Source organism: Onychomys torridus, chromosome 3 (assembly GCF_903995425.1).
Source record: "Onychomys torridus chromosome 3, mOncTor1.1, whole genome shotgun sequence".
NCBI lineage: Eukaryota > Metazoa > Chordata > Mammalia > Rodentia > Cricetidae > Onychomys > Onychomys torridus.
The window spans coordinates 92,446,025-92,468,327 of record NC_050445.1 but is presented as its reverse complement, the minus strand read 5'-3'; the positions used below and the strand labels follow the sequence as shown (position 1 = coordinate 92,468,327).

Genomic DNA, 22,303 nt, shown 5'->3' with positions numbered 1-22,303 from the left:
TATGAGACATACCTAGAAATCAGTCCCAAATATAAATATTTTGCCTCATGATCCTGGGTACACACTTTTGTTTCTCAGAATAAAACAGCATTTGGAATTCCAACCCCGGAGTGAACATACACATCTCAGTGTTGAAACAAAGAAAAACTATTTTGAATACATATAACTTTCTGCAAGTAAAAAACATCAATATTTAATAAGATATGGAGATATTTTCACCAGGGGATGTGTCCCATTGAGTGATGTGGATTTAGTGTTTAGAAGGAGAAAAATAATTATGTTTTGCAAAAATTAACACTCTTCATATAACTCAAAAACATCTTAGCTCTTAAAAGTTTGGTATGAAAGCACCCAGGCACATTTGCTGTAGCAGAAGCATACTTAAAAGAGAAGCATTCTTATTTTTGTGCATAGTAATCTAGCAATTGTGTCTATATGATGAAAAACCAAGGTAAAGGAAGTATGAAACATTTATACATAATAGAACAATCTTTCCCATTTTGGTTCTTTACTTGAAACTTAGGAATGATAGCTTTTAGATTGTATACACTTACTGAAATAAAGTATTGCCCCAAACATTTTATGATCTCTTAAATCTTTCAAGCTATTAAATAGGCAAGAGGAAGTGATTCTCCATATTTTTATTTATTTTTATAGTTTTCCACAGAGCCATTGAGCCTTTATTATTCATTAGCTAAACATAAAAATATAGTTTTTAAATGAAGCCATTAGGCATACTTAGGGTCAAAACATTCTACATCCTCAGTTGTAATCCTGCTTTTTTTTCCCCTCTAAAAACTGTACTTTGTAGGTAATAAAAACACATATATGGCTGGTAAGATAACTCAGCTAGTAAAGTGCTTGCCTTGCAAGAAAGAGGCTCTAAGTTAGATCCGTAAACCCATATAAAACACTGGGCATGGTGGAGTGTCTTGTAGTCCTGGTACTGGAAGGTATAACCACTTGGCTCCCTTTGGTTCCCTGGCTAGCCCACTTACCCCACTTGGCAAGTTCAGGCCAGTAAAAAGTGAGAGACTTTCTTTTCCTTTTTCATTTTTAGTGGCCAACCAAGGTTTTCCTCTGATCTCCATATATGTATGTATATATGAACTTGTATGTATACACATATCCTACATGCCATGCCTATGAACACACACACACACACACACACACACACACACACACACACACACACACACGGAGGGAGGAAAGAGAGAAAAGAGCGAGCACAAATACCCTTTGACATAGTCTATGATTCAAAAAAATATACATAAAATTAAATGTATCTCTGCTAATTTCAGTTTAGAAACATTTTCTCCATTCAGTCATTGAGTTAGTTGATTCATAGTTGACAAACCACATTTATCACAAAAAATAAACCCACTTATTGGTTTACTTTCAGATTTATTTTCCACAAGCCAAGTCTAGCATGTGTTTCATCCTTCTTTCAATAAATTCTCAGGGAAGGCACACATGTTGAAACCATATGTTCAAGTCAATCTGTTCCACATGAGAAAAGATGACCAGGAACTTTGGAGAGAGGAGGCAATGTAAAACCCTAGGTGCTTGCTGGAATATACTAGGAAGAAAGTCCAGGGGCAGAGGGTCATGTGACCATGACAGGAGCCATTTCTATGTTGATAGTGATATCTATCCTTGGAAGGAATGCCTGTGCCTAGCACCTTTGTATACAATTGTCTCATCAAACCTGTTGGAAACTTGATATTCTGTCTCCTTCACATGTGAAAGATTAAGGTTCGGGGAAGTTGGCTAATTTTCTTCTGTTCACTTGGCTGAGAGAGATCGACCAATCTTGTTAGGAATGGATCGTAGATTGCAGAGAAGTAACTACACCATTCAAAGTTTTTTGGCAAAAACTTCTGCTTCTGTAGAAGGGTGAACAGCTTTACAAAATCAATCAAGCAAACACTCAATAGAAGGTCCTGTGAGTTTTTAACCTTAATCCAAGGGGTCTTGTGCCCAACCCTGACAGGTCAGAGTTCCGCTTCATATTTGTGCTACAGTTGGCTTATTCAAAAAGGCACAGTTGCCAGGGGAAATACAATTTGAACATGAGAAAAATGCTGACTCAAAAGAGATTTTTGCCAAATGATGTCTTTATATTTTTCTTTAAAGATGGCATTTTCTTTCTCTTATTTAATTCTTTGATAGAAAAGACTACATTTTGTTACATTTCCCATAAATTCTCCCTCTTTTACAATACATGTTCTTTCTTTTATTCAAATTCAATTAACAGTTCCTAACATCTCTGTACCTGAGGTACTCATAGTAACATTTTAGTGTAGTTTAGGGGCTTTTCATGTGATAGCTTTCTCAATGCTCACTCTGTGTGGCAGGGAGGTTAGAAGCTCAGGTGTTCCCATTGCCATTCTGATGTATCTCAGAATCCTATGAAGGAATGTGTGATCTTCCTTTTCCAGAACAAGATGGTCTAAGAGTATCCTTCCTATAAGTCTATGTCCCTTCTGTTTCCAGCCACAAAGGAACCGAGCTAACCCCAACCAAGTTTCCAGCTAATCCATTGGGAAATGCAGTTAGTCCCCAAAGAGAATTTGTGATACTGCAACAAGGGGCCACATTATTAGGAATGTAAAGACAACACTGCCCACCTGTCATCCCACAGATTCATCCTTTTACTGCTAGTATCATGTCCTGGGCTAGTCTGCTTTCCCATGCAATTCTCTAAGCTATATCCAGTTGATTTGCTATACCCTTGATAGTACCCCTGATGTAATTTACAAATCTTTACTGGTTGTAATATATGTGTTTCACACACACACACACACACACACACACACACACACACTTCTAGCTATCATTTATTTATCTCTCTATCATCTATGCATGCACAAACACATGCAAACATGTGTGTCTCAGTCTACATTTGGACATCTTGTATATATGTGTAATGCATATATTGTATATAATTAATACAATGTACATTTTCAGTTATGGTAGACTATTTGAGTAGTACTGACTCAAATCCTATTTGCATCCTACTTTTAATTCATTAGGGATTCCTCATAATATTCCTGTTGAATCTACACAAATAGGATCAAATGACCCATCCTGGAGATATAAGCTCCCTTTTTTGAGGAAACAATTTAGGTTGAGCTTGAGTACCTTGGGGATATGCAGTATTAATGTGGTAGCCAATTGGACCAAAACACATGTCCCACTCCCAATGACCAATAAGATCTCCAGTGAAGGTCCACCACAATATCACCACAATGTCCTGGCATTACTAAGGTTAGTGTAGTATTGCTTCTTCTCAAAGCCTCAGAGGCCTTATATCCAGGCACATTTCCCAAAAATTCACATTCTTTTACCTATCTTTCAAGTCAGGAGGTGTAATTATTTCTTCCCAAGGGTAGTGGAATATTTGGGGGTTGGGGTTGTCTTGGTTCCTTTGTGGCTGGAAACAGAAGGGACATAGACTTATAGGAGGGATACTCTTAGGCCATCTTGTCCTGGAAAAGGATGATCACACATTCCTTCATATGATTCTGAGATTCATCAGAATGGCAATGGGACCACTTGAGATTCTAACTTCCCTGCCACACAAACCAATAAGTCACTCTTGTTTAATGTGATAGCAGAATATTTGGCCCATTCCAGCCACACATTTAACTGTTTTGTCAGCTAGTCTGTTTCCCTGTCCTCCAAAGTTGTGTGCTCTTTGGTGCCTAGGAATGCGTAAAATCCTAATTCATTCATATAGTTGTAATTTTTTAATTCCTAGGCAATTAACTGTTTGTATATCATTTAGTGCCCTTTGCTATTAACTGGCCCTCTTTCTAACCAGAGTTTTCTGAAAGTATGAATTTTTTTGGAGGTATACCAGGAATTCACATATACAGTCCCCACCTTTCCCTTTAAGTTTTCGAAGAACTGGTTTAAGGAAAATAAATCACATTTGTGCTGGTCAGTTACTTGTCACTTGTTCAGATTCTATAATTCTTAATTGAATTCCATCAACCATAGACTATCCATTATGTCTTTTCCCTCAATTTCCCAGCAAGAATCTGTAAATATTTGGGTCCCTAAAGAAAGGGAGTCTCTCTTAAGTTGAGGTGGACTTTGGTTTGGTACAGAAGGCACCGAATGTGTCCTTCCATTTAGGAACTCAACAGGGTTTAAATAGTTGTTAGTGGATAGATTTAAATCATCTTTGTCTAAGAGAATAGCTTCATATTTTGGAATTCTAGATTCTGTTAGCCACCTTCCAGCCTTCTTCTATAGGAGTGTTCTTACTTGGTGAGAAGTGCTTACACTTGGACAGCCACCTAAGGTTAACTAAGATCTTCCAAGTGAGAAGGGCGGTGGCAGTTTCTAGTTGAATGTATTACAACCTTCCCCTTAAGATGGGATCTAATGGTTTTGACAAATAGACTATCAGTCACCTTTGGCTCTGTGACCCCAAGTCTTTGGCTTCAGAAACAATAGCTTTTGTCCACACTTGGAAAATGAAAGGACTTGTCAAAAGATGGCAAGACTGATATGGAACAGTTATTAATTCTTGGTTTAAGACTTCAACAGCTTAAACTTTTTTTTTTTTTAAATTCCTACAGAAGATCTGGCTCCTCATCTGGGAGTTTTGCATTATAACCTTTAGTTTGGATAGCATAAGAGTAAAATCAGAGTTTAGAAAGCCATTGAGCCCAAGAATTTAATAAGTTCTCCTGGTTTGGGGCAGTTGGCTATTAATTACTTCACTTTTTCAGGACTCAACTCTTAGCTCCCTTCACTAACCAGATGACCTAAGTATTTACTTGTGCTGATATTTGTACTCTAAGAAATAAAGCTTGCCTGGAGATCAGAGGACAGAGCCAGCCACAGAGCTAAACATAGAGGTCAGGCTGTGGTGGCACACACCTTTCATCCTAGCACTGGGGAGCCAGAAATCCCTCTGGATCTCTGTAAGTTCAAGGCCACACTGGGCTACATGAGATTGATCCACTCTAAGAAAGAAACAGAGCCAGGCAGTGCCACATATCTTTAACCCTAGAATTGGAGAAGTACACACACTATTAATCCCAGCACTAGGAACCTTGAGGTAGGAAGTGAAATAAATGGCTGGGCAGAGAAAAGTATATAAGGTGTGAAGAGACAGTAACTAGAGCCCTTTTGGCTGAGGACTCAGGGGCATTCAGTCAGTGGATTCATGAAGACAGGATTGGCTGAGGACTTGGCAAGGTGTGAAGTGGCTGTGGTTTGTTTCCTCTGATCTTTCATTATTTACCCCAACATCTGTCTCTGGGTTTTTAGTATAGACCATTTAGGATTTGTGCAACATTTACTTCCTTCCCTATAATGTGTAGCTTCTTTTTATAAACTTTGAGCCTCTGATCTCCAAGTAAATGTAATAAGGCTATTGTTGATTTAATAATTTCATTCTTTTTCTCTCATGATTAATAAATCATGTGTCAGAGGAGGCTAAGAACCAGGGAAATTGTAAAATTTCTTCTATAATTTGGTTAAACAAATCAGGGGACTCTTTGAACTTTTGAGGAAGGACAGTCCATCTGTACTGTTCCTTTTTTCTGGTCTCTGGATCATCCTGTTGTGAAGCAAATGCTTCTCTGCTTTCTTCTGCCAAAGGACAATCCCAGAAGGCATGATTGAGAGTCTATTCTCAAGAAGACCTTTAATACCTGGAGTCAATCTTTTTTTCCCTTCCAGAGGTGTAGTGAAATACTGTCTCCTTCTAACTCTGTCCCCTCCCTGAAGGTTTTAAGACTGCTTTCTGTAGGAGTAATCATTAGCTCTCCTTGTTTCCTTGCTCTACCCAAACCGGGATTTCTTTCATCTTCAGCTCTGAAGTTAGGAGTTGTAAAGAGACAAAGTTCAGCTTTGACTGTCTTAAATCCTGTCCTCATCTGAGTCTTTTGGTCTCTTCCTGCCTCCAGGATGAGAAACAGTTAGATGCCAGTGACTCTCTTTTCATGCAACTCCATTGCTCTCTACTATAGGCACCCTAAAACTACCACCTTTAACTCCCAAAACTCAGAGGTATTGTCCAAAATACTATGAAGTAGAGGGGAAAAGACAGGGAGGAGAAACATGTCCTGAAATCTACTAGGATGGGAATTTATACCTTTAGTGGTCTCACTTCTAAATTTATTAAGGGCCCCTTATGGTATCCTTCTAGATAATCAAAGCATCTTTGAAAGTCACTGTTTCATGTTATCTGTTAAAAAGGGGCCATCCCCTCTTTGAGTGTTCCTTCTCTTCATGGTTATAACAATCGCTCTTTCATTTTTCTCTGGAATCCTCTCCTCTCTCTCTCAGTCCCCTTGTGGGTTCTCTACTTAATGACTTGGACTTTGAATTCCTGGGTCTCTGCCTACTCTCACAGTCTGGTTTATGTTACTGTCATTATCTTTGACTCTTAGTTTTTGTTTTCTTCAGCTCTTCCTGGGAGACCCTTCAAAATCTCTTCCATATTTCTGGACTTCCAGCCCTCAATCGTCTGTAATTTTCTTGCTGTGTCGGGGCAGCTTTTAGTTGCTGGGGTAATTTCTGAACTGATCTTTTACTTTTTCTAGTTGCTCTGAAATTTGTAGAAAGTTTCCCTGTTGTATGCTGAAGTCCTTTTTCACATTCTGGAACTGGAGTGCTCTTCCCATTAAAATTTTAAGAGGATCTCTCATGTGAGCAAAGTAGACCTCACTATTATTATCTATACGGGATTGCTTGGGGTAATTTTTCATCTGTTGCCACTGTCCAGGTAGATATTCTCTTTTACAGGTTGTTGTCCTTCTTGTCACCCCCTTTTTGCTAAGGAGAGAACAAAATATTCAATATTGACATCAACTCAAGCTAGGTATAGAGTTGGCACCCAAGGAACTGATCCAAGTGACCAGTCACCCATATGACTTTTCTATCAGAAGCTTCAATTCCCTTTTAAGCTTCAGATCTCTGGATTGTTAAGGGGATGTGGTTGGCAAATCCCACACCGGGCACCTAAGTGAGAACATAAAATCAGGAGGTTCCTTTTTTGAGAAGGGAAAATAATGACTATCATTCTTATATCATTCAAGTTCTTCTTTTATTTTGATATTTTTTCTTTATTATTATGTGATTTAAATCCCATACATCAGCCATGGGCTCCCTTGTCCTTCCCCCTCCTGCCCCTCCCCCCACCCTCCCCCTAGCCCCTCCCCTCCATTCCCACGTCCTCCAGGATCAAGGCAACCCTGGGGATCCATTCAAACCTGGTGGATTCAGTACAGGCAGGTCCCATCACCTCCCTCCAGACTGAGCAAAGTGTCCCTGTCTAAGCCCAAGGTTCCAAACAGCCATGTTAGTATACATGAGTGACCCCAAAAATTCAACCAAGGAACTGATACAGTTAATAAAAACCTTCAGCAACATTGCAGGATACAAGATCAACTCAAAAAAATCAGTAGCCCTTCTATATACAGTAGACAAACAGGGTGAGAAGGAAATCAGAGATACATCACCCTTTACAATAGCCACAAATGATATAAAATACCTTGGGGTTACTCTAACTAAGCATGTGAAGGACCTATATGACAAGAACTTTAAGTCCCTGAAAAAAGAAATTAAAGAAGATTTCAGAAAATGGAAAGATCTCACATGCTCTTGGATAGGCAGGATTAACATAGTAAAAATGGCGATCTTACCAAAAGCAATCTACAGATTCAATGCAATTCCCATCAAATTACCAACACAATTCTCACAGATCTGGAAAGAATAATACTCAACTTCATGTGGAAAAACAAAAAACCCAGGATAGCCAAAAGAATCCTGTACAATAAAACAACCTCTGGAGGCATCACAATCCCCGACCTCAAGCTCTACTATAGAGCTACTGTAATAAAAACAGCTTGGTACTGGCATAAAAACCGACATGTGGACCAATGGAATCAAAATTGAAGATGCTGACATTAACCCGCACACCTATGAATATATAATTTTTGACAAAGAAGCCAAAAGTTCTTCTTTTAAGAGGCAAAGGGAATTGAGTTTTGGAAACAGAAGGGAGACCTTCAGGAGAAAGAGTGGAGAAAAGAAGAATGCACAAGAGTTGGAGTTGGAACTAGGGATCCTGACATGAGAGGACGAGGAGGCAAGTGATCATAGAGACCCTGTTTTGAATGCAGGCTCTCCTCTTATTTATTTTGTTAGGTTGTTTCAGAGGGAAGGGGGTCAGAACCCCTTTCTCCAGCAAAGAGCACAATCCATCGCCAAATTTTCACAGTGATTTTATCACTGAGAGATTTTATCTATGAGAAATTCACAACACCCAGTCATCTTTAGACCTAAATTTTAGCCAAGAAATAAATAACTTGGTGAGAAGTGCTTATACTTAGACAGCCACCTAAGGTTAACTAAGATCTTCCAAGTGAGAAGGGCGGTGGCAGTTTCTAGTTGAATGTATTACAACCTTCCCCTTAAGATGGGATCTAATGGTTTTGACAAATAGACTATCAGTCACCTTTGGCTCTGTGACCCCAAGTCTTTGGCTTCAGAAACAATAGCTTTTGTCTACACTTGAAAAATGAAAGGACTTATCAAAAGATAGCAAGACTGATATGGAACAGTTATTAATTCTTGGTTTAAGACTTCAACAGCTTAAATCTACTCCTGGATCCTAAAAAAAAAAAAACACTCTCTTTAATCATCTTCTGTTTATTTCCCCCTTTGTTTAGGGATGGCCTCCCTAGTGCTGTAGCATGTGATCCACAGGACTATCTGAGGGAGTTTTATTTTAACTCATCTCTGATTTTTGTCTTTCTCCTGACCCAGAGAAGAAACCTGATTTCCCATTTCTAGCTGGGGTTAATGATACCTTGGTCAGAGGCTCAGCCCTCACTTCCTTTTCCTATTGTGAAAACCCCTGGAATGCCTTGCAGAGACCACTTTGCCTAAAGGTGTCTATGTATAAACCGCCCCTCCCCCTCACAAGTGTGGTGCTGAACACAGTCTCCACAATCATCCTCCTGCCTCATGAAGGCATCCTCAAGGTCACTCCTCTTTTCCAGTTAAAGGTTTCTAGTACTCCGCCTGAATCACTTCCTCAGTCTCAGGCCTGGTGAGTGATAAGAACTGTGGCCTAGGAGTCAGCCTTTGCTGTGCCTTTCAATACACCCTCCTCCATCACACTCAATCACAGGACCTCTAGGCTGACTCAGAAAGCAAGGTGCTAAACTTTTCAGAGTTTTCCTACCTTGGTTTGTGCTGGAAAGTGTTCTTGCTCAGGGCCCCTCTAGCTGCACTATCACCCTATCTTCAATTTTGTGTTTCAATCATTAGTAGGGAAGATTGACTATTTTGCAAATTAGGACACAATTTTTTTCCATGTTCAACAATGTAATTGAGGAACTGTGGCTTACAATTCAAATGAATGGCACCCCTGAGGAGGTTTTAGGACTGTTGACAACTCAAACAACTGTTGTTATCCTTTATAAAGCATGCATTTTTTAAAACCCTTTTCTCAAAATTCCTATGCAGAGTAACTGAGCCAATCATCTATCTATCTATCCATCTATCTATCTATCTACCTACCTATCTAACATCTATTTATTTTTGGTTTTTCAAGACAGGGTTTCTCTGTGTAGTTTTGGTGCCTGTCCTGGATTTCTCTCTGTAGACCAGGCTGGCCTCAAACTCACAGAGATCCTCCTGGCTCTGCCTTCCAAGTGCTAGGATTAAAGGCATGTGCCACCACCGCCCAGCAATTAAGGCAATTATTGTAAATCGACTAAACAGTATAGGTAATATGTTTCTATGATCAGATTTCGATTGTCTAGGAAGTGAGCGAATTAATTTACAACATGGATGTATGCTTGCTATCATAGCACATTGGTGGTTTTTAATGGAGTAATCTACTTTGGTGTACCAAGTTTACTTAGTGTTTAAAAACTTTCACTTTTGGTTAAAATTTAAAGATAAGACTTTCATAGTTTTCTTTTTAAAAAAATCTGTTTTGCTTCCCATTAATGAGTATGTCCCCTGGGTGTATTCCTTCAATTTCCAACCCCTCAAGTGATGTTAGGGTCTTTTTACTGCAGTGCACTGTTGTGTAAATAGCTCTGTGGAGGCTTCAGAAGAGGGGGAATGAAGGCCCCAGGACAGGTCTTCACTCAGACAAATTGAAGTGGAGAGTTGAACAGTTAGCAATTAATTTATTAAATGTGCTCAGTCAGACCAGATAAATCAAAGAAACGTGCTACCCTCTCTTTGGGTGTCAGCATGAGATTGGCCTGAAGTTCCTCAGATAATTACCTCAACTTTCTGCTTCATCTTTGCTCACATAGACCCAGCCTAAATTTTCCCCTAGTGAGCTAGTGAGCAAGCTAGATTATCCCCAGGTCTTCAGAAAACCTTTAAGTACCTTTAACTTTGAGATGCTACTATGTTATAATTTCCACTAAACTTTACTCTCTGCCTCTCAAAGATACGTATTTGTTGTCTTTGATTGTTTTTGAGATGGGATCTTATTAGATAGTTATGCTGACCTAAAGCCTGTAAAAAAAAAAAAGAAAAAAAAATCCTCCTGCTCTCAGCCTTGTGAATGTTGAGATTCCAGTCTTCAGATGTTCAAAGTGGAATATAGAGCATTGAGCCACTTATTTAAACATAGGCCTGGTAAGGACAGGAATAACCCTGACATTTCCTTTTCAGATGGCAGCTGAATGGCAGTGATATTGATACAAGTCTGGACCATCGTTACAAATTGAATGGAGGAAATCTCATAGTTATTAACCCCAACAGGAAATTATCTCTCTCTTTTTGAAATCATCCACTTTGGTTAAACACAGATTTTGGGGTTGTCAAGGCAAAACATCAGCCATTATTAAATTGTCATTTTTTGATAATGGACACTTTTCATCAATAAATCTTATTACTTTGTCTTCCAACTGCAGCCAAAATCCCACTCTTATTCACTGTCTTCTACCAGCTTTTGATGACATCAGACGCGCTTGTCACTTCCTCTGCCTGTTTCCCACCAGCAGGTTCTAATCATTCCTCTTTTCAGAACGTTGCCCTCCTCTATTGTTCTCTGGCTTCTATCCAAGAACCAGGCTGAATCTTTTAATTTTATTCTGTGTAATTCTGACCCTTCCTGTAAAAAATCCAAAAATCTCCAAATGCAATCTCTAATGGCTTTATGTGAGAATCAGGATGAATTCCATTCATTTCATTGGCTCCCAGGTTCTGTCTTGCTTACCAGAGGTGGTTTTCTAACTCTTCCCTGTCCTGGAAGCCAGTTCAGTAGCTAGCCCTTCATTCTAGTCCTGAGACTGTCTTCAGGGCTGCCCACTCCTTTGTGGTTTACTCAGTCATTCAGGCCACTGTCAGTATCACCTCTTAGTGATCACTTATTATCTTAAGTATTTTCACCAAGAAAATACAAAATTTTATATATTTCTCTCTATTTACATGATTGAAAGATTATACTGTTCATTGCTCTAGTCCTAGAACCTGGTGGATGGCCTGGGATTTAATAAGTGTTCATTCAATACCTGTACAATGGGTGAAATAATGAATGAGAAAATGAGGACCCATGAAATCAGAGCTCATCACTTGCCAAGGTAAAGCAGAGTCTGTGCTTGCCAGAAATACCTTGGCTTTTCAGTTTCTGAGTTATAAAACCCAACTCAATCTCTATTAAACCAAACAAGACGCAAAGTGGGACATAGCCTTGGGCTCACCAGTCGGAGAACTATGACCTAGACACCTAGAAAAGACACCTATGAGATTTAAAAGGATTATATTAATTACCACTTCATGCTATTAACGAGGTACATAGGGCAGTATTTGCTGAGCCCAGAGGTATTTTTGTTGTTGTTTTTCCTGCTCCATCCATTTGTAATCATTTTATGTAAAGCGGAAATAGAATATGTGCCCTGACAGAGATTTCTTTTTCCCTGTCTGCTGAGGCATAGTGCATTCTTCACTTGTATTAGAGTATAATATTTAAAAGCTAGTGAGACTTGGAAAATACAAGTTGGAAGAAAGCTTAAACAAATGCAGGAAATTTAAAGGTTGACCCCCACTGTGGCTGGCTGTTATCTGAAAAGAAAAGACATGGAAAACTAATTAGCTAAGCTCAGGTTATAATTAGTTGGAACCCTGTTCTCTGAGAGTTGTAGGCAACCCCATTTCTCAGAGATAAACAATGCAGCTGAAAACACACATTTCAGCTTTGAACTTAAGTGACTTTGATGAAGTTCAATGCTGCTATGCCCAGCTGGTCTAAAAACAAGTTAACTTAAAGAATTACAATTCATTATGCAATTCATATATCACTACATTTAAAACTTTTAAATGTTTTAATTAAATTTATTTTTAATCCTATCACATTAGGAAAGGAGTAGTTTTTCTTTGGTTTGTTTGCTTGCTTATCGTTTGTTGAGATAGGATGTCACAGTATAGTCCATGCTGTCCTGGAACTCACTTTGTAGCTAATACGGGCTTTAAACGCTCAACAGTCCACTTACCTCATCCTGTCAAGTGCTGGGACTACTGATGTGAGCTACCACCTACCCAAAGTTTTGATTTTTAAAAACAGTTTCTATAGAATACAATATGTTTTAATTACTTTTTTCACTTTTGTGGTTTCCCATATATGGAATGCCTTTTGTGCTTTTGTTATTTCTTTTTTGAGTCATGTAAATATTTGTAAGATGTTGGCAGATAGGATGTTCATGAGATATCAATAATATATCAGGTCACAACTATGGGAACTATTTAATTAAGTATATTCCACTGACATATTTATTTAAAATTCTACTTAATATTTGTGTGTTCTCACATATTCTTAATATAAAAATATGCATGGGAAATTAAAATAGACAGTTCATATTCCTACTATGCTCTAATAAGTCAGAATGGTCCATTTTCTCTAAAAAGCATCACATGTTTCCATCTGAGGGCACTGTTATGCAGGATCCTTTGGAGTAGAACATCTGGACCATGGACATTAAGTTTCATTTTTGTTCTTCTTGTGCATCTATGTATATTACCCCATTCATAAATCAACAATTGGCCCAATGATGATAACATAAATAATAAAAATGTCTTTTGCTAGGACATCATAATAATAAGGGTAAACAATCAGAAGAAATTATAGATTTCAAGAACAAAATTTATGTATGTATTTAGTGACCACCCTTTAAGTATTTCTGAGTACCAGACACTTCACAAAAATCTGAACATCTAATAAGGCCCATGTTTAATAGAGCTGAGAGTTTAGTGGGAAGTTATTTTAATCAGATTAATATACAATTATATGCAAATTATAACAGATATAGTAAAGTAAGACAATAGCTTCTTCTTTCCTCACCATCTGTTTTTCAATACTAAAATGTTTACTATTCTTAAGCCTTATTCAGAATAAGGATCCAGTGTGATGTAAAGGAATGTAAGTTATTCCAGTGTAGGTGAGGATGACATCTGATAAGTTGGCAGAATGTCCTCACAGGAGAGATAGTTCAAGTATGTGAGCCTTTTTTAAGCACTTCAGAGTGAATTAAGCAGAGTGAATTGTTTGATTTATAGAGATTGCTGTTTTGTAATTAAATCAGAGGGGAGAAATCATGCAAACATGAATACTAAGAGGAATCTAGAAATGATAACTTCGCTTATACAGTTGTTGCTAGTTGAGGGAGAAAGGGAACACAGAAATAATACAGTGTGGTAATGGCTTGGATATGGGAATATAAACTATTTTCTGTAGCTTTGGGTGAGTCGTAGTGTACCTCATCAAAATAGGTGATGTTAGAAAACCAGATTTATTTGTAGGGTGTTTTTTTGGTTCTTGGAGAGGGTAGGAAAAGGAGGGGAGATCAGGATGATGTTTGTTATTAAATACATTGACTTGGTAACCCTTTTGTCTTAGGATTTCTCTTACTGTGAAGAGACACCATGAGCATGGCAACACTTATAAAGGAAAACATTTAATTGGTGCTGGTTTACCAATATAGACACTTATAATAGTCCATTATCACCATAGTGGGAAACATGGCAGTATGCAGGCAGACATGATGCTAGAGAAGGATCAGAGAGTTCTACATCTTGAACCACAGGTAGCAGGAGTCTGTGTGCTATTTTGAGATTAGCTTGAGCATAGGAGACCATAAAGCCTGCCTCCACAGTGACACACTTCCATCAAAATGGTCACACCTCCTAATAATGCCAAATATTCAAACATATGAGACTATGGGGGCCATTCCTATTCACACCACCACATTCGACTCCCTGGTCCCCATAGGCTTGTCACTATAACCTAATACAGGAATGGATTCAGTCCAACTTCAAAACTCCCCAAAGTCTGTAACAGTCTAAACCTTGTTTAATTTCCAAAGTTCAAAGTCTCTTCTGAGAATCAGGTAATCTCTTAATTGTAATCCCTTGTAAAATCAAAATGAAAAAGTAGACCACATACTTCTAACATACAACAGCCTAGGGTGTACATTACCATTCTAAAAGGTAGGGAAAGGAGCATAGTAAGAAAATACTGGATCAAATCAAGACCAAACACTAGGTGGGCAAACTCCAAACTCTGTATCTCCATGGCTGATATCAAAATACTCTTCAGATCTCCAACTCCTTTCATCTTTGTAGAATACAGCACACTTCATTCTCTTGGGCTGGTTTCACTCCCTGTTAGCAGCTTTCCTAGGCAGGTAACCTGTGACTCTGGCATCTCCAACATCTTGGGGTCTCCAAAGGCATTCCTTGTTTTACCTTCACAACAGTAAAAATGGCCTCTGTAGGCCTTCATGGAAGGACACCTCTGACACATGCCTTACCTCAGCAGCTTTCCTTAGTCTCAGAAGGATATTCTAAAACCCCTTTCTTCTATCCTTGATTCTAATGCCAAAACAAAGTAGCTGAAGCTACCAAGTTCTGCTGCTTGCTTGGGCTGGAAACGTGGCCCCCTTGTTCAATTACATCTTAACCCACTTTCTGTTTCCTTCACTGCCGAAACTTGGCTATCCTGGAATTTGCTCTGTATCCAGGTTGGCCTAGAACTCAGAGATCTGCATGCCTCTATCTCTTGAATGCTGGGATTAAAGGTGTATATCATCATGCCTGAACCTAACCTAATATTCTTTAATTCATTTTCAAAAATTCAATGCTTACCTGGGTGGAATTTTGCCCTGTAGTCTACACTGTCTTTATTTCATTTAACATCGGGCTTTCTGTTAACCTGCTTATCTCTTTGAACACAGGATTTAGCTCCATTCCACTTCCTGGTACCCTTTTTTCCTCAAATTTTACATTTTGTACTTTTCCTTTCTCAGCCTGCTCCTTTATATTATGGTTCTTCATAAGTGCAAACACTAATAATCATATGACAGAGTCAGTACTAAGCTGTTTTGAGGTTTACTTTGCCAGTGTAATCAATCCCAGGCCTGTGTTAGTGAGGGAGTTATGCAAGAAGGGCCAGCTTTCAACTGCTACCCAGAGAAAGGAACTTGAAGTAATTCCTGTGTATTTAGCATTGGTCTCATTATTAGCTTAGGATATTATAAGCTAGGATGAGGAAGGGCATGTTCAGATATTTTCTTTTGATATATTTGTCACAGACCCTGCAATTCTCTATTTAGAGTTTATAATTGCATGGTTTCTACTGTGTTCAGGGCTTTCCAACTGCCAGCACAGATAGAATGTTTTCATTTATCCTGTGTATCTCTTAGCTGTCACTCTTCATTCCTATCATGACTTTCATATTCATTGCTGGAAACCACTAATCTATTTTATATCTCTGTAGATCTGCCATATATATATGGAATATTACAGTTGTCTTTTTACACCAAGGATACTCCATTAGAGAATTATCCATGGCTTAGCACATATTGTTACATTTTTTTCCTATCTTTTCATGAGTAATATTCCTGGATTCCTCTGTTATGTTATGTGTTCTTCATCCTTTCTTCAGCTAATGGTGTTGACTTATGCCTCCTCTTTTAGTATGGTGTACCATGCTGCGGATTTTTTTTGTAACTTCCTGTGTGGATGTACTTTAATTTTGTGCTGTATAGATAATTCTCTTTATTCAACTTTTAAAACACTATGAGGTTGTTTTTTTTTTCCCAAAAAAATCAGTACATTAAGTTATCTTTCTATCAGAGATGACTGAGGGGTCTACTTTCCTTAAACATGATCAGCATTTGTCATTGCCTCCTATTCTAACCATCCTACTGCCTATGTTTGCCCTGGAGAGAGGTATATTAGAGCCTTGGGTTATTTCCTTTGCATTATTCTTTCCTCTAATTTTCTCCATATACTATTTTAAATATCTGAAGTCTGTAAATAGAAACCATTAATTAATTGACTTGTGACAGGGGGTTTCAAGTTGAGAGTCACAGCTGCTGTGACTGTGAAATGAAACACTGCAATAGTCACACCCATGATTAACAATGGGCACACTTCCTTCTAGACCTGACTTAGCCAGTGAATAGCAGGGTTTCTTTTATTTTTTGTTTTTTTGTTTTTTGTTTTTTTGTTTTTGTTTTTGTTTTTGTTTTTGTTTTGTTTTGTTTTTTTGTTGTTGTTCTAATGTCTTTTCATTTGTAGGGAAGGACCAGGAATATTATTTTTAAAATTCTCTTACTCTACCTTTTCCTTCTGTTTTAGGAATTATGCTAACATTTAGGAGTGAAGCTCATTTAAATGGGTCTAGATTGGAAATAGCTGAGAGATTTCAATGACATGTTATTTGGGCTGAGCATTATTGAGAGAATTTCCCCAATGTTATACCATAACAATGGCCTTTAGAATTCTCTCACCATATATTTTTTTTTCCCTTTTCCTTCCAGGCAGTGCTTGTTGAGACTAACAGCTAAATGACAGGCTTGGAAACTCTATTTCTGTAAGATGATATAAATTAAGGATTGGAAAGTAATATTTAAACTCCAAAATCTGTCATCTGTCACGTGTCTCTAGATGGCAATCTTGCCCTTGTTTGCTGTAACCACAGAGTTGTTACTTTTGCTAGTATAGAACTCCCTTCCCCTAGTCCTCTGTTGTACTTTAGAGGCATTCAGTGACACTGCACTTGATTGTTTGGTTGTTGCTTTTTTCCCTTTGTTCTTAATTATAGCTTTTTCTTACCTGAATGATTTTATCCCAGCCAATTCTACCAATAAGAAAATCAAATCAGTTTGCTCTACAGATTGAGAGAAGGTGTGTAGCTGGGAATACCGGTATTGGAATGGGACCACTTCCTTAAATATGAGTAGTCTGCTTACTGTATATAATATGTGGATAGTTGGTCTCCAAGGGACCTAGAGAGTATGAGTATATTCCGAGGGTCTGAGCAGATAAGAGGTTTCTGACCTCATAATAACATGCACATTTTAAAAATTTTTTGTGTCATTAACATAATTCTGACATATGGCATACATTTTTATTTGACTTCCCTTTCTGACAGTTATTACTCACAGGGACTTCTAGATGAGATTTTTAGTTGTAATATCAACTTAATTTTAACTTCTGATGAATTTTTTTATCAGTGCATATTGGGGGGATCATGGCAGTATGAAAGAGAAAAATGCTGCTTCACTTTCACTTTCTATGATACCCAATTTCTTCTAAGTTGAGTAAGATTATAAAAAATATGACTCTCTAAAATCTCCTTACTATAGTATCTACTACCCTAGAAACTTGAAAACTTCCTGAGGCCACTGATGCCATGAACCTATCTAGCCCTTTCATTATCTGGTATTCTTCTATGTGGCTTTTTTTTTCCTGTTCCAATATAATGCCATCCGAGTGGAAGTAGATTGAATGCTCTTCTGGATAGATTAGCTTTGTTTCCTTGAACCCCAGATAGCATCTTACTTCGAAATCATCCCCTTGTTTTGTTTCTCTCTTCTATTTACTCACTGTAAGTGTGTTTCTTATTGCTGTTCTATTGGGATTTAAAGAAAAATCAGTTCATAAGAACTCTAAAAGCAATTTCTGGTCTGTAGTTGAGCAGTTATGGTATGTGTGTAGAAGACAGGCTTGCCTGGAAACGGAGTAGCTGGCTGCTTGGGTGGAAAGAGAAAGGTAAAACCAAATGACTCATGACAAAGCCTGAATTGGGCTCTACCCTTTGATAGGAACAAAACTACTATTATTATGTATGTGATGTTTGATAGTGTACCTATACCATAATTTTTAGGCTCTTATGTTCTCCTGCTGTAGGGTACTAAAAACATTCTTTACTTTTGTCTTCTGTGTGATCATCCATTTAGTTGAGCTCTGGTGTAATATTCATCAGTACATGGCTGGGACTCTATTTTTCAAATTGTGGAAATGTCTTTAAAATTATATATGAAATTTGTAACTTCAGAATTCAAAATTTCAGAGTAATGATATCCTTGGAAATTTTTTCCCACTCCTCTCTTTCATCTGTGTTTTTTAGACCTGGAATTACGGCTGTAACATGCAAAGTGGCTTTGATAAAGTTGCTATTTGCATCATGTCCTAATCCTGCCTCTGGTAAGGAATATCTTGCTTGGTAGTTCAATTCAGGATAACTTTTTCCTTGCAAAAGAAATCTGATATCAATTGTGAGCTTTTTTTTTTCTTTGTTTTGTTTGGTCTAATTAAGTCTGTGAAAAAAGAATATACTATATAAAGGTACTTTTTTTTTTGTAAAAATTTGTTTTCTATAAATTATACCTTGGAACTTTCAATTTCAAAGTCCCTAAAATATAAAATGGATTCTTTCATCACCTTTACATAATTAGTGGAATTATTAATAAAAGTCTCCTACAGTGAGCACTAATCAGACTCTCTATTTGCGGAGACTGACAGCTAACAATGTCAGTCACTTTCTATTTATCTCTTCTTTTACAAAATACACTAATACAATGTGATTCAACATCAAGAGATACATCCAACTCCTTTGAGTGTATTTTATTCTTAATATTTTGTTTATGACTTCCAATCAATAAGTTCACTAGAAAGTTTGTTTTAATAAGTACATTAAAAGGTACCCTAAAAATATGCACTTAGTCACTTAGCTGTAGGTTGTCATATGGACAGCTTGGTAACAGACTGCTTCCTTCCGCCAAGCATCACTGGACAGCTTTTTCTCAATGACAGCTCACCTAGGCTTTGCACTTCCTTTCGAATAGATGCTAATAATAAGATGTATAATTACACGTGGTCTATGATTTTCACCCGATCAAAACAGTTGCATCTCCAAATCCACTATAGTAGTTTCAGCATTAAATTTGGGGACTTGATTACGTTCCATTATCATATTCGTTCTCTTTCTTGAATATGACCATTTTTGTCATTGGTGTTTTATTCATGGATTTACAACACTATTTTTATGGTTTCAGCAACTCAAACTTTGTGCCTTGAGAAGATGCTCAGTCCTTTTGCAAACCATCTATTGCCCATAAGAGTAATATACTGTACAGCAAGCTTATCTGCTCCTCTGTGACTTCCTCTTCTCTCCCACTTTTGCTTTTTCCTTTCTCCTTTTCTCCACATTTCTTTCCTTCTGTGACTCTGATTAGCCTCTGTTTTGTTTATTGTGAATTATTTTACTGGTGAGACTAATAACAAGCATGAAGCCTAAAGTAACTCTAAAGTCCCGGGTAAGTTAGCTGCAGCCTTTAACTGATGCCCTCAGTTCTTAGTGTCCTTCCCTGCTTTCCTCTCTGATACCTCTTTGTGGGGCTACTTTCAAATATAAGTTGACAGTATATGACAGCTAGCATCCCATGTTTAGCCCTCTTGGGAGACTAGAATTTTGTTTAGCTTGAAGATTCAACTACAAATCCCAGGCATTGTCTTAGGGAGACTATGAACTGAAGACTTCTCTATCTCAGGCCTGGAAAGATTACAAGGCTTGGTTAATTATTATTGGGTGCATATGCACTAGTGAGGCTTGTGCAAGGATGTCCTGCAAGTAAATATGCTGTTGTGCGGTAGGGTAGCTACCATACAGGCAAAGCAAATACCATAACTTCTTTTCAGACAGAGAAATGCACTGGTATGTCCATATGCATCCTGGAAAGATGTCAGAGGAGGTGTCGTACAGTGAAATAATCACTACTTCATAGTAAGTCTTTATTTTTTTTTATTCTATCATAAAAACAGGGGAAATTCTCTTTAGTGCTGGCTGGTTAATTGATACTGGGATCTTATAGTCTCCTTTTTGTTTTAATCATTTTCTGTCCATATATTTTGTTTCATTTTTTTTTCTTTCAGTTATGTAGCAGTCCTACACACTAACCAGCAACTGAAATATCAACGAGAAAGGCCTTTTGATACACTTGTTTTCTCCCTGGCTGCTCTCACAATACGTGTTCCATGTGCAAGTATCTAATCCTTGTCTTGCTCAGTGCAACCCCATGACAAAGAGAAAGTAATTTGGGGAGCCAGTTACCAGTTACTGAGGAACAACTGAGTCCCAGCTACTTTCCTGGGTATTGTGCAAAATGTTTAAGACCCAGTTAGTTTTATTAGGAAACTAACATATTTTAAGGAGATTTTAAGAAATGTCTGTTTACATAGTCTCTCTTAATGTACTTTCTATTGCTGTGGAATCACCATGACCAAAACAAGATTGGGAGGGAAAGGATCACTTAGTTACATCTTGTGGTCCATCACTGAAAGAAGCCAGTGTAAGAACTGGAAGGCAGAACCATAAAGCAATTCTTCCTACCGGTTTTCTCCCTGGCCCATGTTCAGTTACCAACCTTGTTTTTCCCAAGCTCACCTGCGCAGAGATAGCACAGCTCACAGTGAGCTGGGCCCTCCTCCATCAAATGGCAATAAGAAAATGCCTTCTAGACATGCTACAGCCCAATCTGATGAAAGCAATTCCTCTGTTGAGTTTTCCTCTTATCTGGTATCTCAGGCTTGTGTCAGGTTGGTGGCTGAAGCTAACGATGGCAATATCCAACACACTCACAGGTAGTGACAATAAAACCACATGCAGAAACTCCTGACCAGCATCCTGGAGACTTGCTTTTCAAGTTCAATAATTGTAGCACAATAGATTTATGACATAATATGGATTTTTTTTCCTAAGCAGTCACTTTTCATAAATTTTCCTCTGGGTCCAGTAGCTGCTGAGGAAGTATTTTAGATTGATCTCTGGCTGAGGTGAAAGACCTGTGGACTTTGCCAACTGGATTTTTAACTCACAAGTTTTCTTTGTCATTATTTCATTTCAATCCTGCACTTGCTTCAGCTCTTGCCCTGGCCTAAATTAGTCGCATTCCCATTCTTGGGTGTGGCCTCTAGAATGTGAGCAGTAGAGTCATGAGAATTTGCTTTCTTAAGTTCCATAGCCAAGTTTATGTAGCCACCAGTAAATAATACAGTCAGTTAAAAATGTTAACCACTGAGAATTAAGAGCAAATACAGTATGCTTTTTGAGTGTGCACTTTTGAGATTAGGTACATAATGCCCATTGAAAAAATATTATGGGGTGAGAAAAATACCTGTATTTTTTATTTCATCATGCCTCTACACGTTAACTGTTGCATTTACTTAGAATCTGGTGGGAAAGAATTATTGAAAACATGTAGGGCAAAGTAAAATGTCATAAACAAGCACTGTTGTGCAAGTTCTGTTAGGAAATGTCTGTTTACAAAATTCACCCACATCAACTTTGTAATAGAAATGGCAAAACCAACTACACATACTCTTTGCTAGACACCACTCCCCCCCCCCCCCCCCCCCCCCCCGTGGATTTTGTTTTAAAATGTAGCAGCACTGTGACATGGATTGATTTAAAGCTGCTGGTGGACAAGCAATCTTTAGACAACAGCATCAGTTCATTAGAGAGTAACTCAAAGGTTTGAGTGAGACATGCTTGCTCTCCAGGAGGTGTTGACCTGGGAACACGACTACAACAACAAAATCCATGTTTTGTAAGTTTTCTCAACTGACTGACCAGCACACCAGCCAGATCAGTATTAAACTGGAAAAGTAGCACTTCTAAAATAGTTATTCCTGCTGTGAGATATGTCTGCATGAGGTTCAAACTCATTTGCCTCTTGTGTAGGGAATCTGGGATCTAGAAAGCTAATTAGTCCCTTGTAGAGGCTTTAAGTAAAGGTTTTGAATGGTAATGAAAAAAGAAGGCATGGATTGAATCAGATGGAGGCTTGGATTGTATGTCTCACTCCCTCTCCTATCCCCACAAAATTATATTAGCTGCATACACAGACTTTAATCTTCCACTTTCATTTACTAACAGGAATTCATTGTTGGCTTATATAGAAGTTATTTATCAATCATTTTTAGATATTCATAGGCATTAAGTTCTGTTAGAGAGACAAAA

At 38.0% G+C, this 22,303-nt stretch overlaps 1 protein-coding gene across 1 annotated transcript in view; it reads left to right on the top strand.

Moving 5' to 3' along the window:
• LOC118580085 (contactin-3-like) overlaps positions 1-10,786 on the top strand; it is a 140,789-nt gene extending 130,003 nt beyond the window's left edge. The window contains exon 4 of the mRNA XM_036181889.1: positions 10,675-10,786. Coding sequence (XP_036037782.1) covers positions 10,675-10,786 — 112 coding nt within the window. The remainder of the gene's footprint in view (positions 1-10,674) is intronic.
• The last annotated feature ends 11,517 nt before the right edge of the window (positions 10,787-22,303 follow it).